Source organism: Phasianus colchicus, chromosome 16, assembly GCF_987193195.1.
Source record: "Phasianus colchicus chromosome 16, bPhaCol1.hap1.1, whole genome shotgun sequence".
NCBI classification, from domain to species: domain Eukaryota; kingdom Metazoa; phylum Chordata; class Aves; order Galliformes; family Phasianidae; genus Phasianus; species Phasianus colchicus.
This window is the reverse complement of record NC_143451.1, coordinates 2,673,086-2,696,133: the sequence shown is the minus strand read 5'-3', so window position 1 is coordinate 2,696,133 and position 23,048 is coordinate 2,673,086. Positions and strand designations below refer to the sequence as shown.

Here is a 23,048-nt window from a genome sequence, read left to right as displayed (position 1 = left end):
AGCTGCTTTTCCCCCTCACCCCTCCCCCTCCCTCCCCACATCCCATTGCCTTCACTGCCAGCCTGCTCCACTGCAATATTCTAAGGGAAGGGACAAGCCATGGCTCGGTGGTGCTGCTGCAGGAATCTCCAGGGCTGATAATTATTTCTGGGAAAAAGATGCTGTGTTCGGACTTAAACGCTGACATGGGACTCTGAACATGTGTAATCTGGCTGACAGATGGCAAGTCAGAGAGGTGTGATTTATGATACAGCACAGTAGCTGAACAACCTCCTCTGGTTGTCAGGAGACGGCTCTCCCCATCGCTGCGGTTGATGTTTCAATTGATGGCTCTCCCTGCACGTCCCTGGCTGGTGGCAGGTTTGGCAGGAGCTGGGCCAGGATGGTACCAGTGCTGCTGGCAGGAGACAGACACACTTTGCTGGCCAGTGCAGCCTGTAAGGGGATGGGGCTGACAGCCAATGGTGAGCCGGCCTCACTGCATGGCCTCTGTGCCTCGATTTCCCTGTCATTATCATAATGTGAATTAAGGGACGAGGGGCAGCTGTTTATGGAAAGCACCTGGGAAGTGGATGTGTGTGACAGCAGCATCCCTGCTGTGCCAGTGTTCTCCCAGAGCTGGGCACAGACCCAGCAGTGTCCCAGAACCAGAGCTCAGGGGACTGAGGGTGCACCCAGCATGGATCCTGTGGGAGAGGAGAAGGGGCATGGTGCGGGTTTGGGCATGGTGTGCATGCAGCCAGGGCAGAGCAGGTATGATTCATTCTCTCTTCCGCAGCACCGTTTATGTAAAGCAGTGCTGTATAAATAGCCAGATGATACCGTAATGTGCTCCTGAATTTCTAAATAGAAAAGGAAATGAAGTCTCTGTTGGTCTGGTGGCCTCAGCACGTGTGGTCACCCAGCTCCAGCACGGCCCCTCTCGCCCCTCATGGGCACCGTGCCCCCAGTGCCAGCAGCATCCCTGCATGCCCACATCCTGCTTCCTGCTGTGCCCCTGGTCTCCTGCTCCCAGGCTGCCCCATGCCTCTGCTCAGAGCCCTCTGGGCACCTCTCCCTGTTCTCCCTATGCCCACCCACATCCCTTGGCTGCACTGAGTCTGGGAGAGGATGCAGGCCGAAGTACCGGCTGCACAGAGCCAATGGGAGTGCATTCCAGGCAGGTCCCACAGCTCCCAGACCCCTCGAGAGCAGTGATGGGCACAGAGCATTGCTCCTCCCAGCTGTGACACGGCCCCAGAGAGGCTGCATCTGCAGCAGCTCTGCTCCCAGTGCTCCCATGGGCACTCCTCACCCCGTGCCTTCCCTGCAGCGCTCTGAGGAGAACGCTGGGGTTTGCATTTCTGCTTGGTTTCTTTAAAGGCAAACCTCATCCTTTACATCAAAGTAGTGTTTCTTCCCAAGAATGTGAGGAATGACCCTGGAAGGGCTGACCAGCTCTTTCCCGGCGGTGATGGCGGAGACGAGCACCTGCTCCAGAAAGCTGTCTCCACCCCGTCCCAAGCAACAGCAATTCATAAGCTGAAAAATAAATCAATAACCAGAGTTAATGAATTGAAGATGTCTGTGTTTAAAATGTATCAGGAAAAAAACTGTTAGCTGCTCGTGGTTTATTTAATTATCGTAAGGAAAGAGCGAGAGCTCTTATTTCTGAGAAGTCCCTTCTCTTTATGTTACTGTGTTTTAAGAGGTATCTGGTCAGCGGGACAGCTCAGCACCCCAGAGAACAGCAGCATTGGCTCTGGCAGAGTGTGGCAGTGCTGGTGCTGGGCAGGGGCTCAGCTTTGTGCCACTGCTGCAGCCCTATGGGGCTGACATTGGAGCCAAAGCACTGTTCAGCCTCTGCTGCTGTGCTGCGGTGCTGCTGTGCTGCCCGCTCCGGTCCCCCTTGCAGCCCCCTGCCCCTTGCAGCCCCCAGCACAGGTAGCTTCAGTGACATTAACTCCTTTCCTCTCCCCTTCCTCAGGTCGGAAAGCAGCCTCTCTAGGTTTGCCCACCGCTTGTCGGTGAAGCAGAAGCAGGAGAAGAGAAGGAAAGCTGAGTATGGCTCGGCCGAGCTGTCTGCCTTCCGGCCCAGGTCTCTGAGCATTGAATGGTAAGAGCTGCAGGAGGGGGCTGGGGGCAAGCAGCCTCCCAGCCCCCTCCTGCCCCCTGTCCCCACTCTGTCTGTGCGTTGCCCTATGGGATAACACCCTTCAAACCATCACCCCGCTGCAGGGGTGGCGGGCAGCCCCACGTGGGCTCCTGCTGTGTGGGGTGAAAGGAGAGCAGCAAGATGGGCATCCGTCGGGGCTGGGCAGCTGTGAGCCCGCTGTGTTGGGTCCCAGCCCCGGGGGTGTGGGGCTGCCCCCTCCCCACGCTCAGCCCAGCTCCACCTCAGCTTGCTGAGCTCTCATTCAGCAGCCTTGGAAGCAGATCACAGCCGGCCCTCCCTGCGCTGGAGGTGACCTGCTAAGGATATTTTAGAGAACTGGAAATTGCATTGCTCTCTGCTTCTCTGCTTCCTTAGATGGAGAAAGGAGGGTAAAGCTTAAAAAAAAAAAAAAAAAAAAAGTGAAAAGGAGAAGAAAGAGAAAAAGAAATGCTCAGAAATTTTAAGAATGTCAAGTTTGGTTTTTGCTTTCCCTGCTTTCTTTGGAGAACTGTCTGGCATTCGCTGTATGTTCTCACACTTCTGTGTGAGGCGGTGGGTCCTTCTCCAGGCTGCTCCGTCTGTGAGGTTCTTGGGCACCAAAGCCGTGCAGGTACCAAGGAAGCCAGGCAAGGAATGTCAGTTCTATGGGATCAGATCATTTTCCTCTCCATTACACAACCTTCTTTTTTGCTGAACCGATGTCATCAGAAAGCTGTACCTCAATTACTCTCAATCTTCCAAACACAAGAATTTGTAACGTGGCAAACAGGAAAACAAGCAAAGTGTTCCTTAAGACCCATCAGCTTGTAGTTCTTCTCTTTTCTCATCATGCATACATGAGAGAAGTCAGCGGGTCTCTTCTCCCTCTAATGCCTCTGTCAGCCCCCTGGGCTACAAGATGGGAGCCCATCTCTTTGCAGCACTTTGCACAGCATCTTGCACAGCTGTGGCACGACGACAGCAGGAAATGGTGCTGCTCTGTGGGACTGTAGGGCAGCCTGCACACAGCTCTGGGGGAGGACAGGCTGGCTTTCAGCTCAGCTTGCACTGTTGTGGTGCTGCACTGAGTGAGCAGGGTCTGATCCCGAGCTCAGCAGTGAGCGAGCAGAGCCCTGTTAGTTCTGCTTATTACTGGGAGTGGAGGGAGAGGTGGCAGGGAAAAAGTGAAGTCTTGAGAAAACACTTCTTTCATTCATATGTTGTTTACCCAAATAAATACTTCATTATTAGGATTTTTTTTTTTTAGGGTAGTTTTTTAAAGGCAGCACCACAAAGTGCCCACTGTTGGGGACCTGAGAGCACACTGGGCAGTGCAGCATGAGCTGGGGGGGCCTGGAGTGCTCGTGGCCACAGCCCTGCTGCTCCATGATACCCATCTGACTCTGAACCCTCAGTGAGACGAAGGCTGAGAGACAGAAGCATTTGCAGCTCAGCACCTTCTGCTGTCTGAGTTCCGAATCAGAATCCTGACGGCCCCCGTGGGGACATCCTGGTGTGTGCAGAGCCCCTTTGGGAAATGTGAGCATCCCTCCTTCCCCTTGGGGTGAGCTGAGGTGAGTGGGATCCTCCTCTCCCTGTGCATCACCTCAGGAGTGATCCTCTCCCCCCTTACATGAGCCTGAAGCAGATAGGAGGGCTGCACCCCTCCTCTCCTGTTGGCTCTGTGCAGGGCCTGGGATGCTCTGTGCCCTGTGACGCTCCTGTGCCCAGCAGCAGTGAGCGCTCCTGGCATCAGGTTGTGCTCTCCTGCCACTGATTTGTGCCTTCGTGGCATCAGGTTGTGCCCTCCTTTCCCTACCCACCTCATTCCAGCTTTCCTTCTTCTACTTGCCCTCTGCTCTCTCATTTTCCCCTGCTTTCCTCCTGTTTCAGGATTAGGGTTGGGGTTTGGGGCTCCTCAGCACTCTCTGGTTCCATGTGGGCTCCCCACATTTTCAGCCCCTCTGTGTCTGTGGTCAGAGCAGTGCGCTCCCATGGCAGTTGAGGAAAAGCACAGTGCATTCCTCCTGTCCCCATCCCCTAACCCCTCTCCTTGGCTGCCCACCACAAGCAGTGCTGGCAGGAGCCCTGCTGGCCAGGAGCACGGGGGTTGAACATTTCCTAATGCAGTAACATTCCCCCTTCAGGTTTAAGTGGGATGACTCCATCCCACTTTGTGGGTATGGGGGCACAGTAGCCACGCATGGGAGGTGCCTCACTTCCAACTCCCAGTGCAGAGCCCTGCAGGTGCTGAGCTGCTTTGGGTCTGGTGGACCATCTCTGTTTGCAAGGCTCTTTGCTTGGTGATTGTGTTTTTGCCGAGGGACTTAGCAGTGATTTTTTGGGAGCCAGGGAGCAGCAGCACCATGGAGGGCCCCGTGCTCCTCTGGGTTGCGTGGCCATACCTGAGCAGTCCTACACCTTACATTACGTGCCCAATAGGAGATCCACTTCTCCCAAGCCCGGTGCCTCGTGGTCTGGTCAAGAAGCAACCAGAGGGAGAATCAGGCCCTGACGCACCCAGTGAAAGCATTGCTGGGTTCTGTAGGGCCATGGGAACGCTTGGAGCTCAGGGATGCTCATGGCAGGCAGGGCCATGAGGCACGTTGCTCTGCCGGGGTTACTTGCACCCATCGTGGTTCCTGACTCCCGGCTCGGTGCTGCTCCTGGCCGGGCAGCACAGCACTGGGACGAAGGAGCGGTGTTTTGTCTCTGCTGGGAGAGCTTTGAGCCATCACTCAGGAACAATGGCCAAGCTATGGGGTCATTTGTTCTGGTATTTCAGCAGCTCCTCATGATTTATGGGATGTTTTGTTCTGCTGCTTGTCTTAGCTTCCCCCTCTCCACCCTCCCCGTCTCTCTCCCTTCTCCATTTCAGCTCCTCCTCCCCCCGTTCCCAATTCCCCTAATAGCTGTGGAGCCTCTCTGCCGTATGAAGTAATGGTATCTGGGACTTATTGAATTAGCTGTGTGGAACCGGACTTCAGCACAGCGCTCCGCTCACGATGGCACGGCCCCACAGCCCCATCCCCACACCTGGGGGTGGCAGCAGGGTGCCCCCAGGGTATGGGACAGCAGGGCCAGAGCTCACTGATGGCTGGGGGACTCGCTGGTGGGGACAAGTGCACCCTCAAAGTCCGAGATTCACAGAATGGCTTGGGTTGGAAGGGACCTTAAAGTCAGTGTCGTTCTGATCCCTGCCTGTATCTCCCTGAATGCTTGGGTTGCCCTTAGGAAAGCATTTGAAAGGAAGCATCACCAGCAGGGAGCCACAGAGGGAGCAGCTGGTCCCAGGGTCTGTGAGGACAGGAGAAGGCAGCTGGCACTTGTTTCTCGCGTGGCTTCGGTGGGAAAGAGGCAGCCCTCTAGGAAAGGGACAGAGAAAAATGGTCAGTGCATGTTTGGAGCCCTTGGGCCGGACCCTGCCTCACTGTGAGCACAGGGAGCAGATGTCATTTATTGAAAAGACTAATTTGGACTATGGCACCGGCGTGTGGTTCTAGGCACTTCCTTCTGCTGGTAGTTAGTGCATCTAAGCCTGATCAGTTTATTTCTCAGTGCAGCATACCCATTATCCTCAGTGCACATTGACTCCAGGCCATTTGCCTTCTCATTTCTTTCTCACTCCCATGGCCTGGCTCTGTAGAGCAGGATGGATGCCTTAGGTCCCTGGATGCCAGGAGCGTAGAAGATGCTCTCCATTGTGCAGTATCCAGTGCTCCTTCTCCATGGGTGTGCCCATGCCTGGAAGGTGCTGCTGCTGAGTTTGTATAGCAGCACCCAATCCCCATGGCTGTGCTGGAGGAAGGTGCAGAGATACCACAGTCCTTGGTATAAAGAAAAACCTCGTGGATGTCTGGGTCTTACTGTGAGCCAAGCCCTTCCCGTGTGCTTTGCAGTATCCTCTGCATTAGGTGCTGGCTAGTGTCTGTGTCCTGCACTTTGAGGGGGGTCTCAGCCCTCCCAGCCCTCAGTCTGCACACAAGATAGATCTCAGTGCAGTTCTGCAGTGGGAATATCAATAGAAGTCCTGGTTTCCTGACAACAAGGCTCTGGAGCCGTGGGCTCTGAGCATGACTTCCCCAGCACTCTGTGGGGCAGGCGGAGGGGACCAGGCTGATGTCTGGGGCAGACAGGGTCCCACATCACTGCTGTTCTGCTGGGGACATTGAGGTGTGGGAGCAGCACTCCTCACCTGCACCACCTCCCCAGCCCCATCTCCCAGCTGCTTCAGGGCAGTGAGTGCCTGTAGTCCTCCCTCATCCTACAAACAGCAGCAGTTCGTGTTGCGTGGTTTTCTATGCTCTTTGATAGTTTCCTCCTGGCTGAGGCACTACTGCCCGCCAGGGTTCCAGGAACCTCCTGTTTGCCTTCCTGGACAGCATGTCCAGGCGCCAGCTCAGTGCTGGACCTCCCGGCTTGGCTGCTGTGAGATGGCCGAGCAGTGCCCCAGGTGTGCTGGGATCTCCCTCACCTCTGCCCCATGCTCTCCCCTGGCTGCGTGCTCACTCTCCTGCACTGTTTTGCTTCTCATGCACTCTCTTTACCCGACTTTCTTCCATCACTTTGGGGAGCCAATCCTGCCCACTTTGGGGAACCCATCCTGCTGAGCATTTGTGCCTGGGGGTGTCAGGAAGAAGCAGTTTCATTGCCATCTGCTGCTCACTTCCAAGTTCCCTTTTCTTCCTTTTTGGCATCTCTGTTCTCCCCAGCACAGAGGTACGCGTCCATCTCCCCTGCTGTGCCCTGCAGTTGCTCACTGGGGCCTTTCCCTTCTCATCCCTGACCCAGTGGCTGGCAGGGGTTGGAACTGGATGATCTTGAAGTCCCTTCCAACCTGAGCTGTTCTATGATCCTATGATCCCACTTTCGTCTGTTCCTTTATTCCCGGTGTCAGTGGGGAGGGTCAGGCAGGAATGAAGGTTTTTGGCCACAAAGAGCTGCTTGGCAGTGTGGAGGAGGTTTTGCCATGTGGGCAGCACAGAGTAGTGCAGATCTGATAGAAGCTGCAGTTTCATTGATGAGAAGATCTCAACACAAACTGACTCATGGAGGTTTCTGAACTTCACCCATCACCAAGGAGTGAGACCCAGGCTGGAGCCCGGGGCTGAATTGCTGGTCTGGGATGTAAGGACATGGCTTCTTCCAGTGAGGCAGGGGCAGCCCCTGCTCGTGCCTTCGCTGCACCGTTAGTGTGCGTTCTCCTCCTGCAAAGAGCACCAAGGTCAGGCTTTGTGCACTGGGTCCCACATACATAACAGAAGCCTGTGGTGGCCGAGAGGCAGGTGCTATAAAAAGCAAGGCTTATTTTTCTCCTGAGTGGTGTTCTCACTCATCGGTGTCTTTGTGGAGAGGAGGAGGCAGTTATTCTGGTCAGAGGCAGTGACAGAGCGGAGGTGGGTGGATGGCTCTTCACAGGTCAAAGGAGATCCGGGCAGGTATAGCCTTCAGTTATTTCCTGGCTCAGTTTTGGATGTCCTTGCATTGGGGGATGGCTCCTGCCGGATCCCAGGAAGCAAGGAGGATGACTCTGGGTGCTGCTAAGCTGCCGTGGCACTCAGCCGATGCTTCTGCTCTCCCCAGAGTCGTGCAGCTCTGTCTGGGCTGTAAGAGAGAGTATCAGCCATGTGTATATGCTTGGAGCCCTGAGTTCTAAGCAGGAGGAGGCAGATGCTGCCAGGAGCTCCTGTCCCCCTGTCCTGGCCCTGCTCTGCCCGGGTCTCACAGTCCCAAAGTCTCATGGCAAGCAGACAAGCAACGCTGCTTGTGCAGCAGAGCTTCACCGGTGTGAACCTCACGTGAACTCGTGTGAAGTCTGGGGCTGATCTTAGGCCGTTTCCCATACCCACCATGCAGGAGGATGCTCCCAAGGTTGCTGCGCTCACCTCGTGCTCCCGCTGTACCGGGGGGTGGGGATGTGCCAGCCAAGCAGCAGCTCCTCACCAGGAGGAGGAACACCCGCAGCCAGGCAGAGCCATCCCCAGGCAGCACGGGGGGACTGTGCAGCCACAACCACGACACCCCAGTCTCGGGATCAGCTCCGTGCCTGCAGCGTCTGTGCCTCAGCAGCACCGTCCTCGTGTGCCCTGCAGTGCAGGGGAAGGGGCACGGGGGGCACGTTGTGCGCCGCGCTGATTGCGGCCGGAGCCAGCAGACGCTGTTGTTGAGGCTATACAATGCTTTCCAGTGGAAGTTTGTTTGCTTATACCTTTGCCAGACCTTAACTGTTGGGGCTGAATTTTTCCATGCTCACTCTGCCTCGGGCTGAACTTTCTCTCTCCCTTTTTTTTTTTTTTCTTTCAAGTTTCAGCAGAAGGTTGGGGAAAAACGGTAGCTTTGCCAATGCTATTTTTTTTTTTCCGTCTCTTTGTTTAAGGACTTCTGGTGCCTCCATGCTTTGGAAAAGAGACTTGAAATTTGGCAGGGCTGGGACATTCCTGATGGAAATCAACCCAGATTTGGTCAAATTGTTAGCCTCTGGGAAGCATGGCCGTGCATGCCAGGATTGCTCCTCAGAGTCCCCAGTGGAGGCAGGGAGGCTCCTGGCCATGGTACCAAGCACCGAGCACTGAGCCACCTCCAGGCCATGTGGGTCCGAGTCAGGAGCTGTGACTACGTGGACCCCAGAAGGGTCATTGGGAAGCTGCAAAGCACTCCACAAACGATGGCATTGGCTTGGTCCCTGTGGTCATGGATTGACACCCTGGCTGCTGGGAGGAGCTGCCCTCTGGGCCTTCTTGTGAAGCCTGGAGAAGCACAGTGAGCCCCCTTGGGGTGCTGTGCCCAGGGCTCCGGCAGCTGGGAGAAGTGGAGGTGATGTGTGATGGGAGGAGAACATCTCCATGTGCTCCTGCACCCTGCAAATCCTTGGAGAAAGGGCATTTGCCCGTGTCTCCAATGGGTGTGCTTTGCAGTTCTGGCCACATACATCGCAACATGTGGGCAGATGAGCGTGTCCCATCACCTGGAGGTGTGACCTGGTGGTTGCTGAGGCTTTTGGCATTCTTCTTTAATATTAGAGTGGAAGGCAGACCTTTGCTGAGGGCTTCAAAAATTCCTCCATACACTCTACTGTCCTTGTGCTCCTCACCCAATGATGGGAAGGATGGAGGGAGGATAGAGGAGAGCCTTAAGCTTCACTGCAGGGCACATGGGAGCACTGGGAATACTTGTGCTGTAATGCAGCGACTCCTGGCCAGGCCAGCTTGGCTTCAGACCCCTGTGTGTGCAGGGCAGGAAGGTATCCTGCAGGCCACGGACGTCCCCAAGGGATGGATGGTGGCTGCTTTTGGTCACAGTGCCAGGACTGCCATGTGGGTCAAGGCCAGTGTGCCCGGTGGTGCCGGCTGCGCCTTGCTGGTTGCCTTCCAGCAAGAAAGGGGTTTTCTGACTGCAGTAACATTTACCAGCTGGGCAGCAGCTCTGGAGCCGGGTGTGTGCGCTTGTCTGTTCTTCCATTGTGCCTTGGCCGTCGTCTCCTCCTCCCCACCGAGATCAATGTCTGTGGCCTGCCTTTTTATAACCCCTTTGGGTGCAGCTCTGGAAGTCTTCAGCCAGTGCTGGTTTTCATCGTGCAGCCTTGGCATGAGCAAGCAGCTCGGTCCCCATCTCGCTGCATGACTTGGGTAGGGCGAGGGACTGGAGGTGGCCTTCCACCAGCAGGGAAACCACAGGGAGGGCTGGGAGGTCGCGTGGGGGCTGTGGTGGGATGCAGGTTTGATGGGCTGGGCTGGGCTTGTGGTCCAGCTCCAGGTGTGGAGCAGAGGGCATCCCCACATCCTCCTCGGGCCAGTTTTCTGTAGTTTCATGGTTTGGGAGAAGAGGTGGTTTCCAATGGGAGCCAGCGCTCATCCGCGTATTCGTCCTGGTGGCACCAGGTGGCGCAGGAGGTTAAAGGATTTGCTGCGCATCCCACAGGCCTGGGTTCAAATGGGTGCCTGGCACTGCTGTGACAATTCTGCAGGTCTCAGCCCAGCCTGCAAGTTGGCCTGGGAGGAGCTGGGGGGCCTGCCTGCCGCCTGGCCCCATGGCCCTATATCCCAATGATACAGTGTTGTGATGGAGCTGCTGGCCCCACAGCTCCTCTGGCCTCGCTGGGAGCTGAGCATGGGATGGCATTAGCTGTGGGGGCGCATGGCTTAGTGCCCTTCTCACCCCTCCCAGCACAGCGGCCATGTGTCCTCAGCTCAGCATCCCAGCTCTTCCCCTGGGGGGGCCCAGCGGGGGCCCGGTGACCCCGCGGAGAGAATTTTTCCCCTCCTTTTGCCTTCAGTGATCTTTGAGCCCAGGCGTCGTATGACTCAGCTCCTGCATTTGATACCCCCGAGAAGAGTTTGCACACATGCATCTGTGGCACAGAGCGCTGCCTGTTCCTGGCAGGCCATGCGGGGATTGGGTTTCTTCCTGAAACAGGCACTAAGTCCCCGCTCCTCATCCGCTTTTGATATGCGGAAGTCGGACTGAGCCGGGATGGTGCCAGCGGGTCGGGGCGTCCCCCCAGCACCGCCACCCACCCCAGCATCCCAGCACCCATGGGAGCACAGGAAGCACACTGCAGTGCGAGGCTGGTGCTCAGATGGACCCCTGCACCGTGGGAATCCCTCTGTTTCCCATTCCTACCTGTGCCAGAAGCTCTGTGTACGCGGAGTGCTGGGGCCTGGCAGTCGGCGCTGGGCAGTCAGCAGAAGTTGACACCGGTGCCGATCCCATGAAGGGCAGTTTGGGTGCTGACCTTTAGGTCCCGCCTGCTGCCTGTGAGCAGCTCGGCTCTGCTGCGGCTCCTGGAGCAGCTGGGAGCACTGTGAGGTGTGCGGGGCGGCTGTGAGCTGCCCCATGCGTGTCTGGGCAGTGCTGTGGGTTCAGGTGGCTGCGGGGCTGCTGTCCCCAGTTGGGTTTCCCAACATGAGTCGGCCGTGGCCCGCAGAGCCCTGTCCCGCTCAGCCCCATCCCCATCAGGTTCCAGTTAAAACCAAATGCATTCTCCAGCCTAAGCTGTGCTGCAGCTTTAGCCATTCCAAAAATGAAACAAATACCCACGGACTGCAATTCGAATTGCAGCTCAATTAGGGCTCGTTCCCAATGTGATCATAAAACCTCCAGTACGAAAACAAACAACCCAACCAAACCACATCGAAGCCTGACAGCATCTTCCGGAATGCCTTTAAAATAACGGGGGGGGGGGGGAGGGAGGGAGAAGGGGGGCAGGGGGAGATGAAAGCGCCGTGCCCGGTGGGCAGCGTGAGGGCAGCAGGTGTGTGACAGCAGTGCCGGCAGCGGTGGGCACGGGTTGGGGGGATGCTGCCGAGGGGAAGGAGGGCTGTGAGTGCAGAACGTGGGGTGAAGGATGGGAGGGCACGGGATGCGTTTCAGGGCGGTGGAGGTGCCCGGAGCGGCGCGGGTCGGAGCCGGCCACGGCCGCTGGAATGCGTCCCCCCCGTCCCCCTGTCCGGCCGCATCCAGCCAGGCTGGTGCCGCGCTTCGGGTTTCAGCGCGGCCGCTAAGCCCGGCCATATTTAGCGTGAGCTTCTCGGCCCGTCGGGGAGGGGAAGCCGCAGAGCAACTAATAAAAAAAGCCAAACAAAAACAATGTAATTAAAGAGACTCAGCACTGTGTGTTCCCATAGCAAGAACATTTACCCAAGACTTCCTCGCTCAGATACTTCATGTCAAGCAGCAATTAAGGGCTGCACTGCAGAAGCACAGAGCATTTGCCCTCAATGGAGGCAGGATGGGGCCGAGCTGCCCCCCGCAGCCCCTCGGCAACCTGCAGCACCCGCACCTCGGGACCTTGGATGTGCCAAAGCAGAAATGCAGCATTTCCAGGCATGGGTTCCTGGAAGAGAAGGGAGCAGACCCTGCCCTGTGCGGAGGGGCCGTGCGTGGGCACACAGAGCAGCAGCACCCACTGCCCTCACGGCTGGAATGGAAGGCTCTCATGGGTGAGCGAGGAGCTGGAAGTCTAATTGCAGTCATCCATTACTGGGAGTTAAGTCACAGGCTCCTTCTGGGCTCGTTTAAAAACCCCGATCAGAATGCTTAATTAAAACAAATAAATAAATAAACAATGCAGGGGGGAAAAAAAAAACAAAAACATAAAACCCCTAAAGAAACGTCGGCAGCGCAATTGTGTTGCAACAGAATTTGCTTGAGTGTCTCAGCTCCCTTCCTGCCCCCAAATTTACTGCTCGGCTGGCGGGAGCGGTGTGTTTTATGGGAGGCCTCCCGTGGCTGCCAGCAAGTGATCTACTTGGTTGGCTCCAGACCCTTCTCAGAGTCCAGGCGTTTTTGCTGACCTGCAGGCTCCATCTCTCCCAGCCTCAGAGCGCGTGCCATGGGAGGTCCCAGCATCCTCACTGCGCACTGTGCTCTGCCTGACAGAACACGGGAGCTCCCAGGGCGCGTCCTTGTGCCTGGCTCTACGGCTGTGCAGGGACACCCTGCTCCTCCCGGCGCTGGGCTGACAGCGTTGGGCTTTTGAAGCCCAAGCAAAAATGTCCTGGTGGGATTGGGATCTGTATAAGTTGGTTGTTATTGCTAAACAAAAGAGGCATGCTCGTTTCGGCTCCATTCAAAACAAAACCCGGTGCATTTGCCAAGTGGGAAAAAGAGAAAATCTGCAGGAAACAAACAAGCAAAGCCCTATTGCTTGTTTGCTGCCTTTCCCTGGACCCAGGTTTCAATAAGCAAGTGCATTTTCCAGGCGTGCAGATGTTTCCATGGCACACGGCAGTGCAGGCAGAGGCAGCCCGGCCGTTGGGGGTTCTCCATCCTTGCAGGCCTGGTCACCACCCCACGTCTGCGCAATACTGAAATACCTTTGGGGTGTGTGCACGTGGGAAAAAGGGCTCTGATGTGGCGAGCAACCTTTGTAGTTCCATGGGGTTGGGCAGCAATGGCAGTGCTTGCGACTCGCCTGGCCAGCAGCAGAGCAGCACGTTGGCTCTAGGCTGGAGCCCAGCGGCGCTCCAGGTGCCTGGTTGTGAAATCCTCCATGTGCAGGTGGCTGGAGAACGCCGTTCCCAGCAGCAGTGCTGCCAAGCAGGGATGCCAAGCGCAGAGCTGTGTCCTAGGTTTGAGGCTGCCTGTGGGTGGGTTATGAAATCCCACTGTTTTGGGAGGGCACTCATGCTCCAGTTTCGATCCATTCTCTGTTTCTCCAGTCCTGAAAAATTGCTTGTGCTCAGGCGATGATAGTGGAAAATGCAAGTGCTCTCTGAGCCCTTTGGCAGAGGTCTGCATGCCTGCCCTTGGGCAGTATTCTGGCTGATACTTTGGTGCCAGCTCCCAGTTTGGATGCTGGCTGATCCTTTGGTTCCACTCTCCCAGTTTGGGATGAGGTTGGCTGCATAGGGTTGGCTATTCCCTGACAGCTGCTCATCAGTCTTCTCTCCTGCTTTGCTTGCTCCTTTGCTGGGTAACCTTGAGCTGGGTTTGACAGTGGTTCAAGAAAGCAGCCCTGGCACTCAGGGTAGACATCCCGCAGTGCCTTCTGCACCAAAACCTTCCCCATGCCATGCAGCCACAAGAAGGCCTGCAGGGCCCCAGCCCCTGTATATTTGCCACCCCAAGCCACAGCATCCCTTCAAAGAGTTAACACCTCCCCACTTCTGTCTTTTGAGCTCCTTCTCAGGATGGAGCAGCCCCATCCGACACAGACTGGTTCTCTGCTGGAGCCCGGGTAGCCCACGCCCTTCAACAAAGTGTGCTTAAAATTGTATAATTGCAGTAATTATTAACACTGCTTACTGGACTGAGATCTGCAGCACTGCAAACAAGAAAACCCAGAATACGCAGAAACTACAGCATTGTAAACCACCCAGTGGAAGAGCGTGATAAAATGAAGCCGTCCTGAGCGCATCCGTCCTCACACGCTTTGAAAACCATTGTCAGTGCACTGCCGACCCTGGGGCAGCCCTCAGCTGAGCGACAAGACCTGATTGCAGCGGGGATAAATGCAGCTGAGCTGCAGCAAGGAGCTCATTGCTGCGGCCCTGACCCGGTGCTGCATGCCCACAGCACACAGCCCGGCTGCTGGGCACGCTGCTGTGGCTGGTTGTAGCTCGTGGGCGTAGTTTGCAGCTATCAGTTGCTCCACCGCAGAGTTTAGCTCTAGATAAATCAAGGCCCTTTCACTGAGTCCTGATGACTCACAGCCACAGGGCACGGAACCCTTTTATCTGCGCCGCAGCCAGTTTAATATAGACAGAAGTTCACTCCGGAGTGCAGAATCATTTCCGTCTCTTTACTTCTCATTAGAAGCAAATCAGATGAAGGAAAACAGTGAGAAATTTCCCTGTATCTCCTCTGTTTCTAGTGTCTCTGAGATAATTGCCTCCAAACTGTGCATTCTGCCTGCGCTGGGTCGTTTGCCTTCTGTTTTAGTTGACAGAGGAATGTGCTTTTGCTCTCAAGTGCCATTCACTTTAAGCTGTGGTTCTGTGGGCACGGCTGCCTGCTCCATCCATGGAGACCTCTCTATCCGTGGGCTGAAGCCGATAAGATGAGAGGTGGGCAGGAGCCAGCCTCCCCATCTCACCACTTTTAGATGCCACGGTCATAAAAGGTGAAATGAGAGGACTTTGGCAGCCTGTTGAGGAAATAGGACAGAGGCAGAGGGCATGTAGCAATGTCAGTGCTGATATCCTGCCTTCTCGGTGATGGCTTTGTAAACACCATCGCCTCAAGTGCAGCTCTGCAGTACCACTGTGCCACGACCTGCCAGACTGCTGCAGGGCTTTTGTTGTGCTTGTTCCTTGCTTGGTGTTTAAATCAGAGTGAAATTAGGTTCGGAAGCTGAGGAATGGCTGTTGAGCGCTGGAGACAGGTTGGGGCTCCGGCTCTCCTGAGTCACACCTGGTGCAGGTCCTGGTGCCTGCTGCCACGTCCTGCTGGCTGGGTGCTCACTGCCTTCTGTCCTCCGGCCCCAGGTCATCGTCCCCTAAAATGACACAGCAGATGCGGGACCTGCAGCTGGCACAGGCCAGGAAGCCGCCAGGCCCATCCTCACCAAATGCGGCCAAAAGGCTGTACCGAAACCTCTCGGGGAAGTTCCGTGTCAACTACACATCCTTCGATGAGGGCAGCCTGGCGGGACGGGGTGAGAAGGAGAAGCCCCGCAAGTCCTACCTGGTAAGTGTCACTGTCCCTCAGAGGAGGGGAGAAGGGGATGGTGGCACTATGAGGGCTGTGAAACCCATGGGTGCGTGGAGCGGAGCTGTCGAGGAGTGGTACGATCACTCAGCATTGTTGGCTGCATTGGGATCAGGGGTGTTGAGGTGCAGGAGACTGCTCCGTGCCCAGCCGACCCACGGATCTCCCTCCATCCAGTTTCAGAGCAATGCTGCTCTATTTGAGGCCGTGGAGCTTCAGGACCTGGACAGGGTGCAGGAGCTGCTGAAGCAGTACAGCCCTGAGGAGCTGGATCTCAACACCCCCAACAGCGAGGGGCTGCTGCCCCTGGACATCGCCATCATGACCAACAACGCGCCCATCGCCAGGGCTCTGCTGCAGGCAGGAGCGAAGGAGAGCCCGCACTGTGAGTTGCCTGGGGACAAGCAGAGGCAGTGGGGACAGTGTGAGGCTTTGGGCACCCTGGGGGGCTTCCTCCCATTCCTGGGGGTGTGTGTGTGTGGTGGGTGGGAGCAGGCAGTGCTGCACTCCAGTGCTCCAGCTTGAGCAGCAGAGCCCATTTTTCATGCTGTGCATGCCGTGGAGCATCTGGGAATGGTGCTGGCCCCACATTTCAGAGCAGGGAACCAAGTGGTAATGATGCTGTGGGAGCAAGGAGACCGACTGCATGCCGGGGACAGTCCTGGAAAGCAGCAGCATCACCCAGGAGTGAGATGCTGCCTCAGGGCTGAGCTTTGGTGCCGGCACAGAGGTGCTGCTCCCAGAGGTGCTGCTCCTCATCACCCTCCCCTCACCTTCTTCCCATCCCTCCTGCCCTCCCCTCGGCCATGCAGTCGTCAGCCTGGAGAGCCGCTCGTTGCACCTCTCCACGCTGGTGCGGGAAGCGGAGCAGCGCGTCAATGAGCTGACGGCTCAGGTGGTGAACGAGGCTCCCAACACCGACTGCTCGGAGAAGGAGAAGCAGCTGAAGGCCTGGGAGTGGCGGTTCCGGCTGTACAAGCGCATGAAGGCAGGGTTTGAGCACGCCCGTGAGTCCTGCAGGAGGGCTGAGGAGGGAGTGGGGCCATACGGGGGCCGGAGAGGAGGTGTGGGGCTGCACCGGCTCGCTATGCAGGTGCCCTTGGGTGGATGGGGGACCCCAGCGGGACGCTGTGGGGTTTGAAGTGGCCACTCTCACTGTAGTGATCCTCTGCATTCTCTTTGCCCAGGAGTGCCAGACCCTCCTGCTAATGTCCACCTTTCGGTGGCCAGCAGCTCCTCGGTGCAGGTGACCTTTGGTGAGCCCCTCAGTGTCAACTCGGCCGTCGTCACCAAGTACAAGGGTAAGGACCTGGTCCCCATGTCATTGCTGAGCACATGGCGACAGCAAGCATCCCAGGTGTGCGAATGGGATGTGATGGGGGCTCATTCTGCACGCTGCCCTGCAGGGTGTCATGGCATGGCACGTCCTCCAGCCAAACAGCCCAAGCTGGATTAAACCACCCACCTGAACCAAAGCAAACTTCAAGGAGCTGCTTGTTTTCTACCATTTTGTCCTGCAGGCACATGGCTTTGCCATGCTTGTGCTCCTCTGAGTCATAAAACCACAGTATCACAGCACTGTTGGCTTGGAAGGAGCCTTGCAGCCCCCCCCAGCCGCACCCCTGCCATGGACTGGATGCCCCCCCCCTCTCCCAGTTCAGGCTGCCCAGGGCCCACCTGTGGCCATTGGCACCTCCAGGGATGGGGCACCCACAGCTCTGGGCAGCAGTGCCAATGTCTCACTACCCTCTGGGTAAAGAATTTCCTCCTCACATCCAAACTATATCTCCCCTCTTTTAGTTTAAAACTGTTCCCCCTTGTCCTACCACTGTCAGACTGGATCCTGCCAGAGCAGTGCCCAGGTGGGGTTTGCATCTGCTTCTGTGCCCCTCACCCATTTAAACAGATACTTTGGCTTCTGGGAAAATCCATCCCATCAGCACCACCAGCTTGCAGCCCACCACTCACTCATCCTGGCTGCGTCCCCCTGCTTTGGCTGGTCACCTCCCTGTCTCCTCTCATCTCTGGTGCTCCATGGATGCAGCACCTCGGGGTCTTTCATTGCAGTGGAGTGGAGCTGCTCCCCCTCCTTCTCACCGCTGGCTGGGGAGGCCGTGGTGGACAAGCTGAAGAGTCTGCACTACACTATCCGTGGGCTGACCTCGGTGAGTTGGGAGCCAGGCTGTGGGGGGAGCAGAGTGCAGACAGCCTTGGGGCCGGGCTCTGTGTGCAGGGCAGGTGGACATGGGGGCAGCTTGGTGGGCAGGGGGGTGGTGACAGAGTGGGAGAAGTGGAGATGAGGGGAAGCATAGGAAGGGGGCTCAGCACGCCCTGCTCTGGGGTAGGGAGACACTGATGGGTTCAAAGAGTGGGATGAAGCCTTCTATGAGGGATGGGGTACTGGGACAAGCCAGCAGTGCTGCAGTCTGGGAGCTGCTGTCCTGTTCCACTGAAGGACAGTATGGGACAGAGCCCTGGGCAGGGAGCACGCCCCAGCCCTCCATCACATGTGCAGTGATGCTGGGGGTGGTCAGACTGGGTACGTGGCTGCGAGGTCCAGTTTTGTGCTCCTTGCCGTGTTCTGAGGTTCCTCCCCACCTACCTGCCCCATATGCTGAGTACCACCATCCTGAGAACTGTTTCCCCCCACAGGGCACAGCTTACTATGTCCAGGTGTCTGCCTACAACATGAAGGGCTGGGGACCCCCACAAGCCTCGGTGCCCCCATTTGCCATCCCTTCCAGTAAGTACAGCACCTGGCTGTGGGATGGGGCAGGAGGGGGAGCTTTGGGGATGAGGTGTTAGGTCTCGTGGAGCAGGGGTAGATTCAGAGCTGGATTCAATGTATGGAGTTTGCTGATTGGCCCTGGATTGGGCAGAGTGGCTGTGGGGCTCAGCCATAGGGCACTCAGCACTGCCCTTTGGGGGATGCTGCCTCCAGCCTGTGGCATCTCTTTTACATTTGTACACACATTGATGTATAAATGGGTTGCCCAGCTCTGCAGCAGGCTGGCTGTGCCCTGGTAGGTATTGTTGATGTTTGCTCCCTTGCAATCCCTTTGCTGTCCAGCACAGGTCAGATCTGCATGGTACAGAGTGCAGCTGAAATGAATCAAACATAACTGATTTTTCTTGCTTTTATCTCCATTAATATTTCTCCCCTCACTAAGGATCCCTCCCCAGGCCAGCAGAATATAGTCAGGCACCTCCCTGGGTGTTTTTAAAGCTCCTAAAAATAGTGGCCAACCTCAGCTGAAGTTAACAGAGCTGAATTTTCCATGGAAAACAGCAGCAGGCAGGATAGGGGGTGTGCAAAGCAGTTAGTGTACAAGTGCTATTGCCCTGTCCTGGTCCCGTGGAGCTCAGCCATGTTACCTGGGAACCCCATGTTCAGCTGCAGCTCCAGGGAAGATCTGGAGAAAGGCACTGGAAAGTGTTTGATTTTTTAAGCCCTGTGAAGAGTGGCAGCAACAGACAAGACCTTGTCCCTGACCTCTGCCATCCCCCCCGCTGCAGGGCAGCTGGTGGCCCTGGGGTGCTGCTGGTTTAGATCCCTCTGCCCCATTTGTGGCAGCACTGCCCCCAGGGTGGCTTTTGGTCCCCAGATGTGCTGCATGTCCTGGTCCTGCTGCCTGGGAGAGGACAGTAGATCCTCAGCATCATGGCATGGGTTGGGCTGGGGGGGATCTTACCCATCTGGTTCCAACCCTTTGGGCTCCCATAGAGCAAACCGATCAGGGCCCATCCATAGCCATTGGCACCTCTGGGCAGCAGTGCCAGCACCTCACCACCCTCTGAGAAAAGAATTTCCTCCTTACGTCTCACCTAAATCTCCCATCTCTTAGTTTAAAGCCATTCCCCCTTGTCCTGTCACCACATCCCGGATAAAAGAGTCCCTCCCAGCTTTCCTGTAACCTCCTTTAGGCACTGGAAGGCCACTGTAAAGTCTTTCCAGAGCCTCCCCTTCCCCAGGCTAAACCCCCATCCCTCACCTGTCCCCATAGCAGAGGTGCTGCATCCTCTGACATCCCCACATCCTCCTCCATCCCCTCCTCCAACAGCCCCACATCCCTGTGCTGGGGCCAGAGCTGGATGCAGTACTGCAGGTGGGGGCTCAGAGAATATAGCAGAGGGGACTCCCTGCCCTGTTGGGGTACGGGGGATGGGGCAGCCCCTCAGCAAGGGCTGCATGGGGGTAACGCTGAGCCTGTCCCTGCAGACTGGCGGGAGTATGATGGCCGGGCTCCGAGACGGAGGGGCCAGGCTGAAGCTCTGGACCATCTGCTGGGCCAGGTGAAGACCGTCCATCAGCACTGCATTTGCCACGGTGAGCCTGCAGCACGTCGTGGCCCTGCAGGGTGTCAGTCAATATGGCATAAAGGGTTGGGATGGCACATAGGAATGGGGTGGGTGCAGAAGGGAGGCAGCTCGGGCAGGGGAGGCACAAGAAGAGCCCACAGATCCTTCACCCGGGCTTCCAGAGCTGCTCTTGCTCTCATGCCTCTGCTTCCTGCCTTGCAGAGCCCTGCAAGAACCAGCCCCAGAGCAGGAAGCACTCAGTCTCCAGGAGCCTCAAGCACCTCTTCCACCCTGGCAGCAAGTTCCTCAAGACACTGAAGCGGTGAGAGGCTCATGTGCAGGGATGTCACAGCCCTTCACTCCACAGGGACATGGGACTACCCAGCCAGGGCTTGGGGTGGGTCTCATGCCATCATGGGGACAAATCCCATCTCTCGGAAATCAAATGTTTCCACTTGGACTGTCCAAGCTATGCCTGTACCGAAATCCCTATAACGTCTCCATTGCCCAACACCTCGCCGTCCTCCAGACACTGCCACCCTCCCACCTTCTTGCTTCAAGCCTGTCCACACCTCCCTTGCTTGTGCCAGACATGGTGGTAGCCAGGCTGACCTTGCTGCCCATGCAAGTTCCTGGTCCTGCTGCCACTCTCTCACAAGTGCCTCTTCTGGTGCACTGCCTATGGGCTGCTGGAGAGGAGCTCAGACCCATGGAAACCTCCTCTGCCCTCCGGGAGGACCCTTTGGGAAGCAGTGCCATTGGTGACCCTACAGCCTGTCTGTCCTCCCATGCAGGGGCCTCTACCTAACAGCCATCTTCTACAAGGATGACAACATCCTGGTGACCCACGAAGACCAGATACCTGTGGTGGAGATCGATGACACCTACTCCTGCCTGCTCATGCAGGACTTTCTGTGGTTCACCAAGGTAGGTGGCCCCACGGTCCCGTGCTCTGTGCTGTGGTGTGGCAGCTGTGCTTGCAGCCTGTCTCTCCTCCCTCAAAGGCCACCAGCCCAGGCACTGTTTGGATGGTGGCAGCCACCACACTGGATGCTATGCTCTCCAGGGGTGTCTTGAACTGCAGGGTGCCTTCCTTGAAGCTTCTTCCTTGGTTCTGCCTCTCCCATGCAGAGCAGGATGTTGTTGCCTGAGCCTCAGATCTCACTAAAAAGGCGGGTGGGCTGCTCAAGCCCAAAGTCTCTTGCTGGAGGGTCCTAATCTACCAAGAGAGAAAGAGGGAGCACACCCTCTTGGCAGAAACCTCTTTAGGAGGGGTGCCTTCGGTGTAAGAAAATGCACCCCTGCTGCTGACAGGGTGCACATGCACCTTCCCATCCCAGTGTGAATGGCGAGGAGGTGGCTTTGCTCAAAGCACTTCTGTGGGAGGTGGCTCAGCTGGGTTGGCTGGCAGTGATGGCCGCTGCCTGTGCTGCAGGTGTCGTGCATGTGGGACGAGATCCTGTGGCTGCGGCAGTGCGTCACCGTCTCCCAGTCGTCCTGCTCCTGCATCCTACAGACACGCTTCAAGATGCTGCTGGCCATCTCGCAAATGCAGGTGAGGGTGGGGGGGTGGGAGCGAGCGCAGCACTCTGTGCCTGCTGCCTCACAGGGTGCTTTCTGGGGGTGCTGGTAGCTGGCTCCTTTGGAGCAGATTGTGGGAAAGTCCCCAGTGCAACCAGGTTGCAGCTGGGTCAGCAGGAGCAGGTGATGCCATCACCTTGTCATCACCAGTGGGTCCCCTCACAGGGACAGTGGTGTGCTAGCTCCATGGCGTAGGGAGGGACCGAGGACTGTTCTGGGACTGGTTTCCAGCAGCAGAGCACTGTTCCCTGACCTGTTGCTTTCTCCTGTCCTTCACTGCTGTGTGCAGGGGCTGCTGGGCATTCAGGACCTGGGGCAAGTCTTCTTTGAGCCCATCAAAGACAAGCAGGGCAACATCCTCATTGTCACCCTGAAGGAGGTGAAGACCAACCAGACCTTTGAGAGCGTGCGCTGGGTGCCCATCTGCAAGCTGCAGACGAGCCGCAAGTCTGTGTCCTCCCCGGAGGAGCCCACTGCCCTGGACACACTGCTCATCTCCGTGCAGGTGCTGCTCCACAACAAGAGTAGGCTGGGGGCACAGCTGCTGGTCCTGACCAGCACTCCAAGGCTGTCCTGGCCTGTCCCATGGGACACAAGGGCTTGAGAGCACCTTGCCACAAAGGCTGGCTCTCTCCAGCAGTGCCTGTCTCCCCAGGACAAGCTGGCTTACCACCAGCGGAGCAGCCATGCCCTCCCTCCGGGCCTCTACTTGGGCTACCTGAAGCTCTGCAGTGCTGTGGATCAGATCCGAGTGCTCGTGCCAGAGCAGCTCCCCAACATCCTGTGCCATGTGAAGATCCGCTCCAACCCCAACATCTCCAGGTGGGGCTTTGGGGGCAGCCAGGCCTCATTGCCTCTTCCAGCCCTAGAGCATCCTTGGCTTCTGCCTCCTACTCATGGGCTCCGGGAAGCAGCAGCATCACCTCTCAGCTCCATCCCTGCCATGTGGGCATGGAGTAAACCAAGGTCTCCTGCTGTCCCTTGGAGGGGAATGCCATGCAGAGTGGAGCAGCTGAGCCAGCACGGCTCTCATTGGGATTGCTTGTTTGAGCCACCTGAATTGCTCCATCCAGCATATGTCTGCCTGCTGTCTTTCAGGGAGGAATGGGAATGGCTGCAGAAGATGGCCAGCATGGAGGAACCTGTTTCTGTGGAGTCCGAGAATGAGACATCACCAAACCACTTGTTTCAGGAGCTCCAGGTGGCCATCAAGGAGCTGATGGCCCTGGTCAACATCCCATTGCAAGAGGTGCGGGTGGGAGCCGAGGTCCGGGGACACGGGAGGTGACATTTTCAGCCATTACTTGTGGTGTCTTTTGGACGGACTCTTGCAGGCGAAAGATTTCCGTCTGTACAGCCAAGAGGTGCTGGACTTTGGGGGTCAGGTCTCCTTCTTGCTACTGCTGCCTCCCTCAGACGACGTCTGCACAGCACCAGGCCAGAACAACCCTTACACTCCACAGTCTGGCTTCCTCACACTGCCACTGCAGATATTCGAGCTGGGTGAGAAGAGGGGTGACCCACACTGCCCACACCTATCCATGGTGCTCTCCTCTTGGGATGGGCTGTCTGTGTTCCCCCAGGACAGAGGGGGGGATGCTGGGGGCTCCTCGCTGCTCCAGGCCAGCTAGAGGAGAGCATTGCCTCCCTTCTGCATTGTGCAGGAGGGGAGGAACCCATAGGGATGTGATATTTTTCATTCCCTTCCTCTCTTTCATCCCTCAGTGCACTTCTTCACGTACGACCGGGAGTTCATCACGCAGTACTGCCAGGTGTCCGCCCTCCTGGAGCTGGAGTCCCTCCTCTCGCAGCAGAGCCTCAGGGAAGCCTTCTCTGACAGTGAGCTTTCCACCGCCAAGCAGCGGCACCAGCAGGTTCAGGAGTACATCCAGGTACCAGAGCACTG

The 23,048-nt window shown here is 57.0% G+C and overlaps 1 protein-coding gene across 12 annotated transcripts in view; it reads left to right on the top strand.

Annotated features, from left to right (window-relative positions):
• LOC116230309 (ankyrin repeat and fibronectin type-III domain-containing protein 1-like) overlaps positions 1-23,048 on the top strand; it is a 134,454-nt gene that overhangs the window by 107,332 nt on the left and 4,074 nt on the right. For 8 of the 12 annotated variants that reach the window (XM_090151672.1, XM_090151673.1, XM_090151671.1 and 5 more), the window contains 16 exons: positions 1,967-2,095; positions 15,040-15,241; positions 15,440-15,647; positions 16,075-16,269; positions 16,450-16,563; positions 17,330-17,427; positions 17,915-18,005; positions 19,482-19,589; positions 19,784-19,883; positions 20,356-20,488; positions 20,997-21,116; positions 21,432-21,647; positions 21,798-21,964; positions 22,241-22,391; positions 22,477-22,645; positions 22,868-23,034. In XM_090151672.1, the coding sequence (XP_090007798.1) occupies positions 1,967-2,095; positions 15,040-15,241; positions 15,440-15,647; positions 16,075-16,269; positions 16,450-16,563; positions 17,330-17,427; positions 17,915-18,005; positions 19,482-19,589; positions 19,784-19,883; positions 20,356-20,488; positions 20,997-21,116; positions 21,432-21,647; positions 21,798-21,964; positions 22,241-22,391; positions 22,477-22,645; positions 22,868-23,034 (2,368 nt within the window). The remainder of the gene's footprint in view (positions 1-1,966; positions 2,096-15,039; positions 15,242-15,439; positions 15,648-16,074; positions 16,270-16,449; positions 16,564-17,329; positions 17,428-17,914; positions 18,006-19,481; positions 19,590-19,783; positions 19,884-20,355; positions 20,489-20,996; positions 21,117-21,431; positions 21,648-21,797; positions 21,965-22,240; positions 22,392-22,476; positions 22,646-22,867; positions 23,035-23,048) is intronic. The other 4 variants (XM_090151675.1, XM_090151674.1, XM_090151678.1 and 1 more) reach the window with 1 other exon arrangement.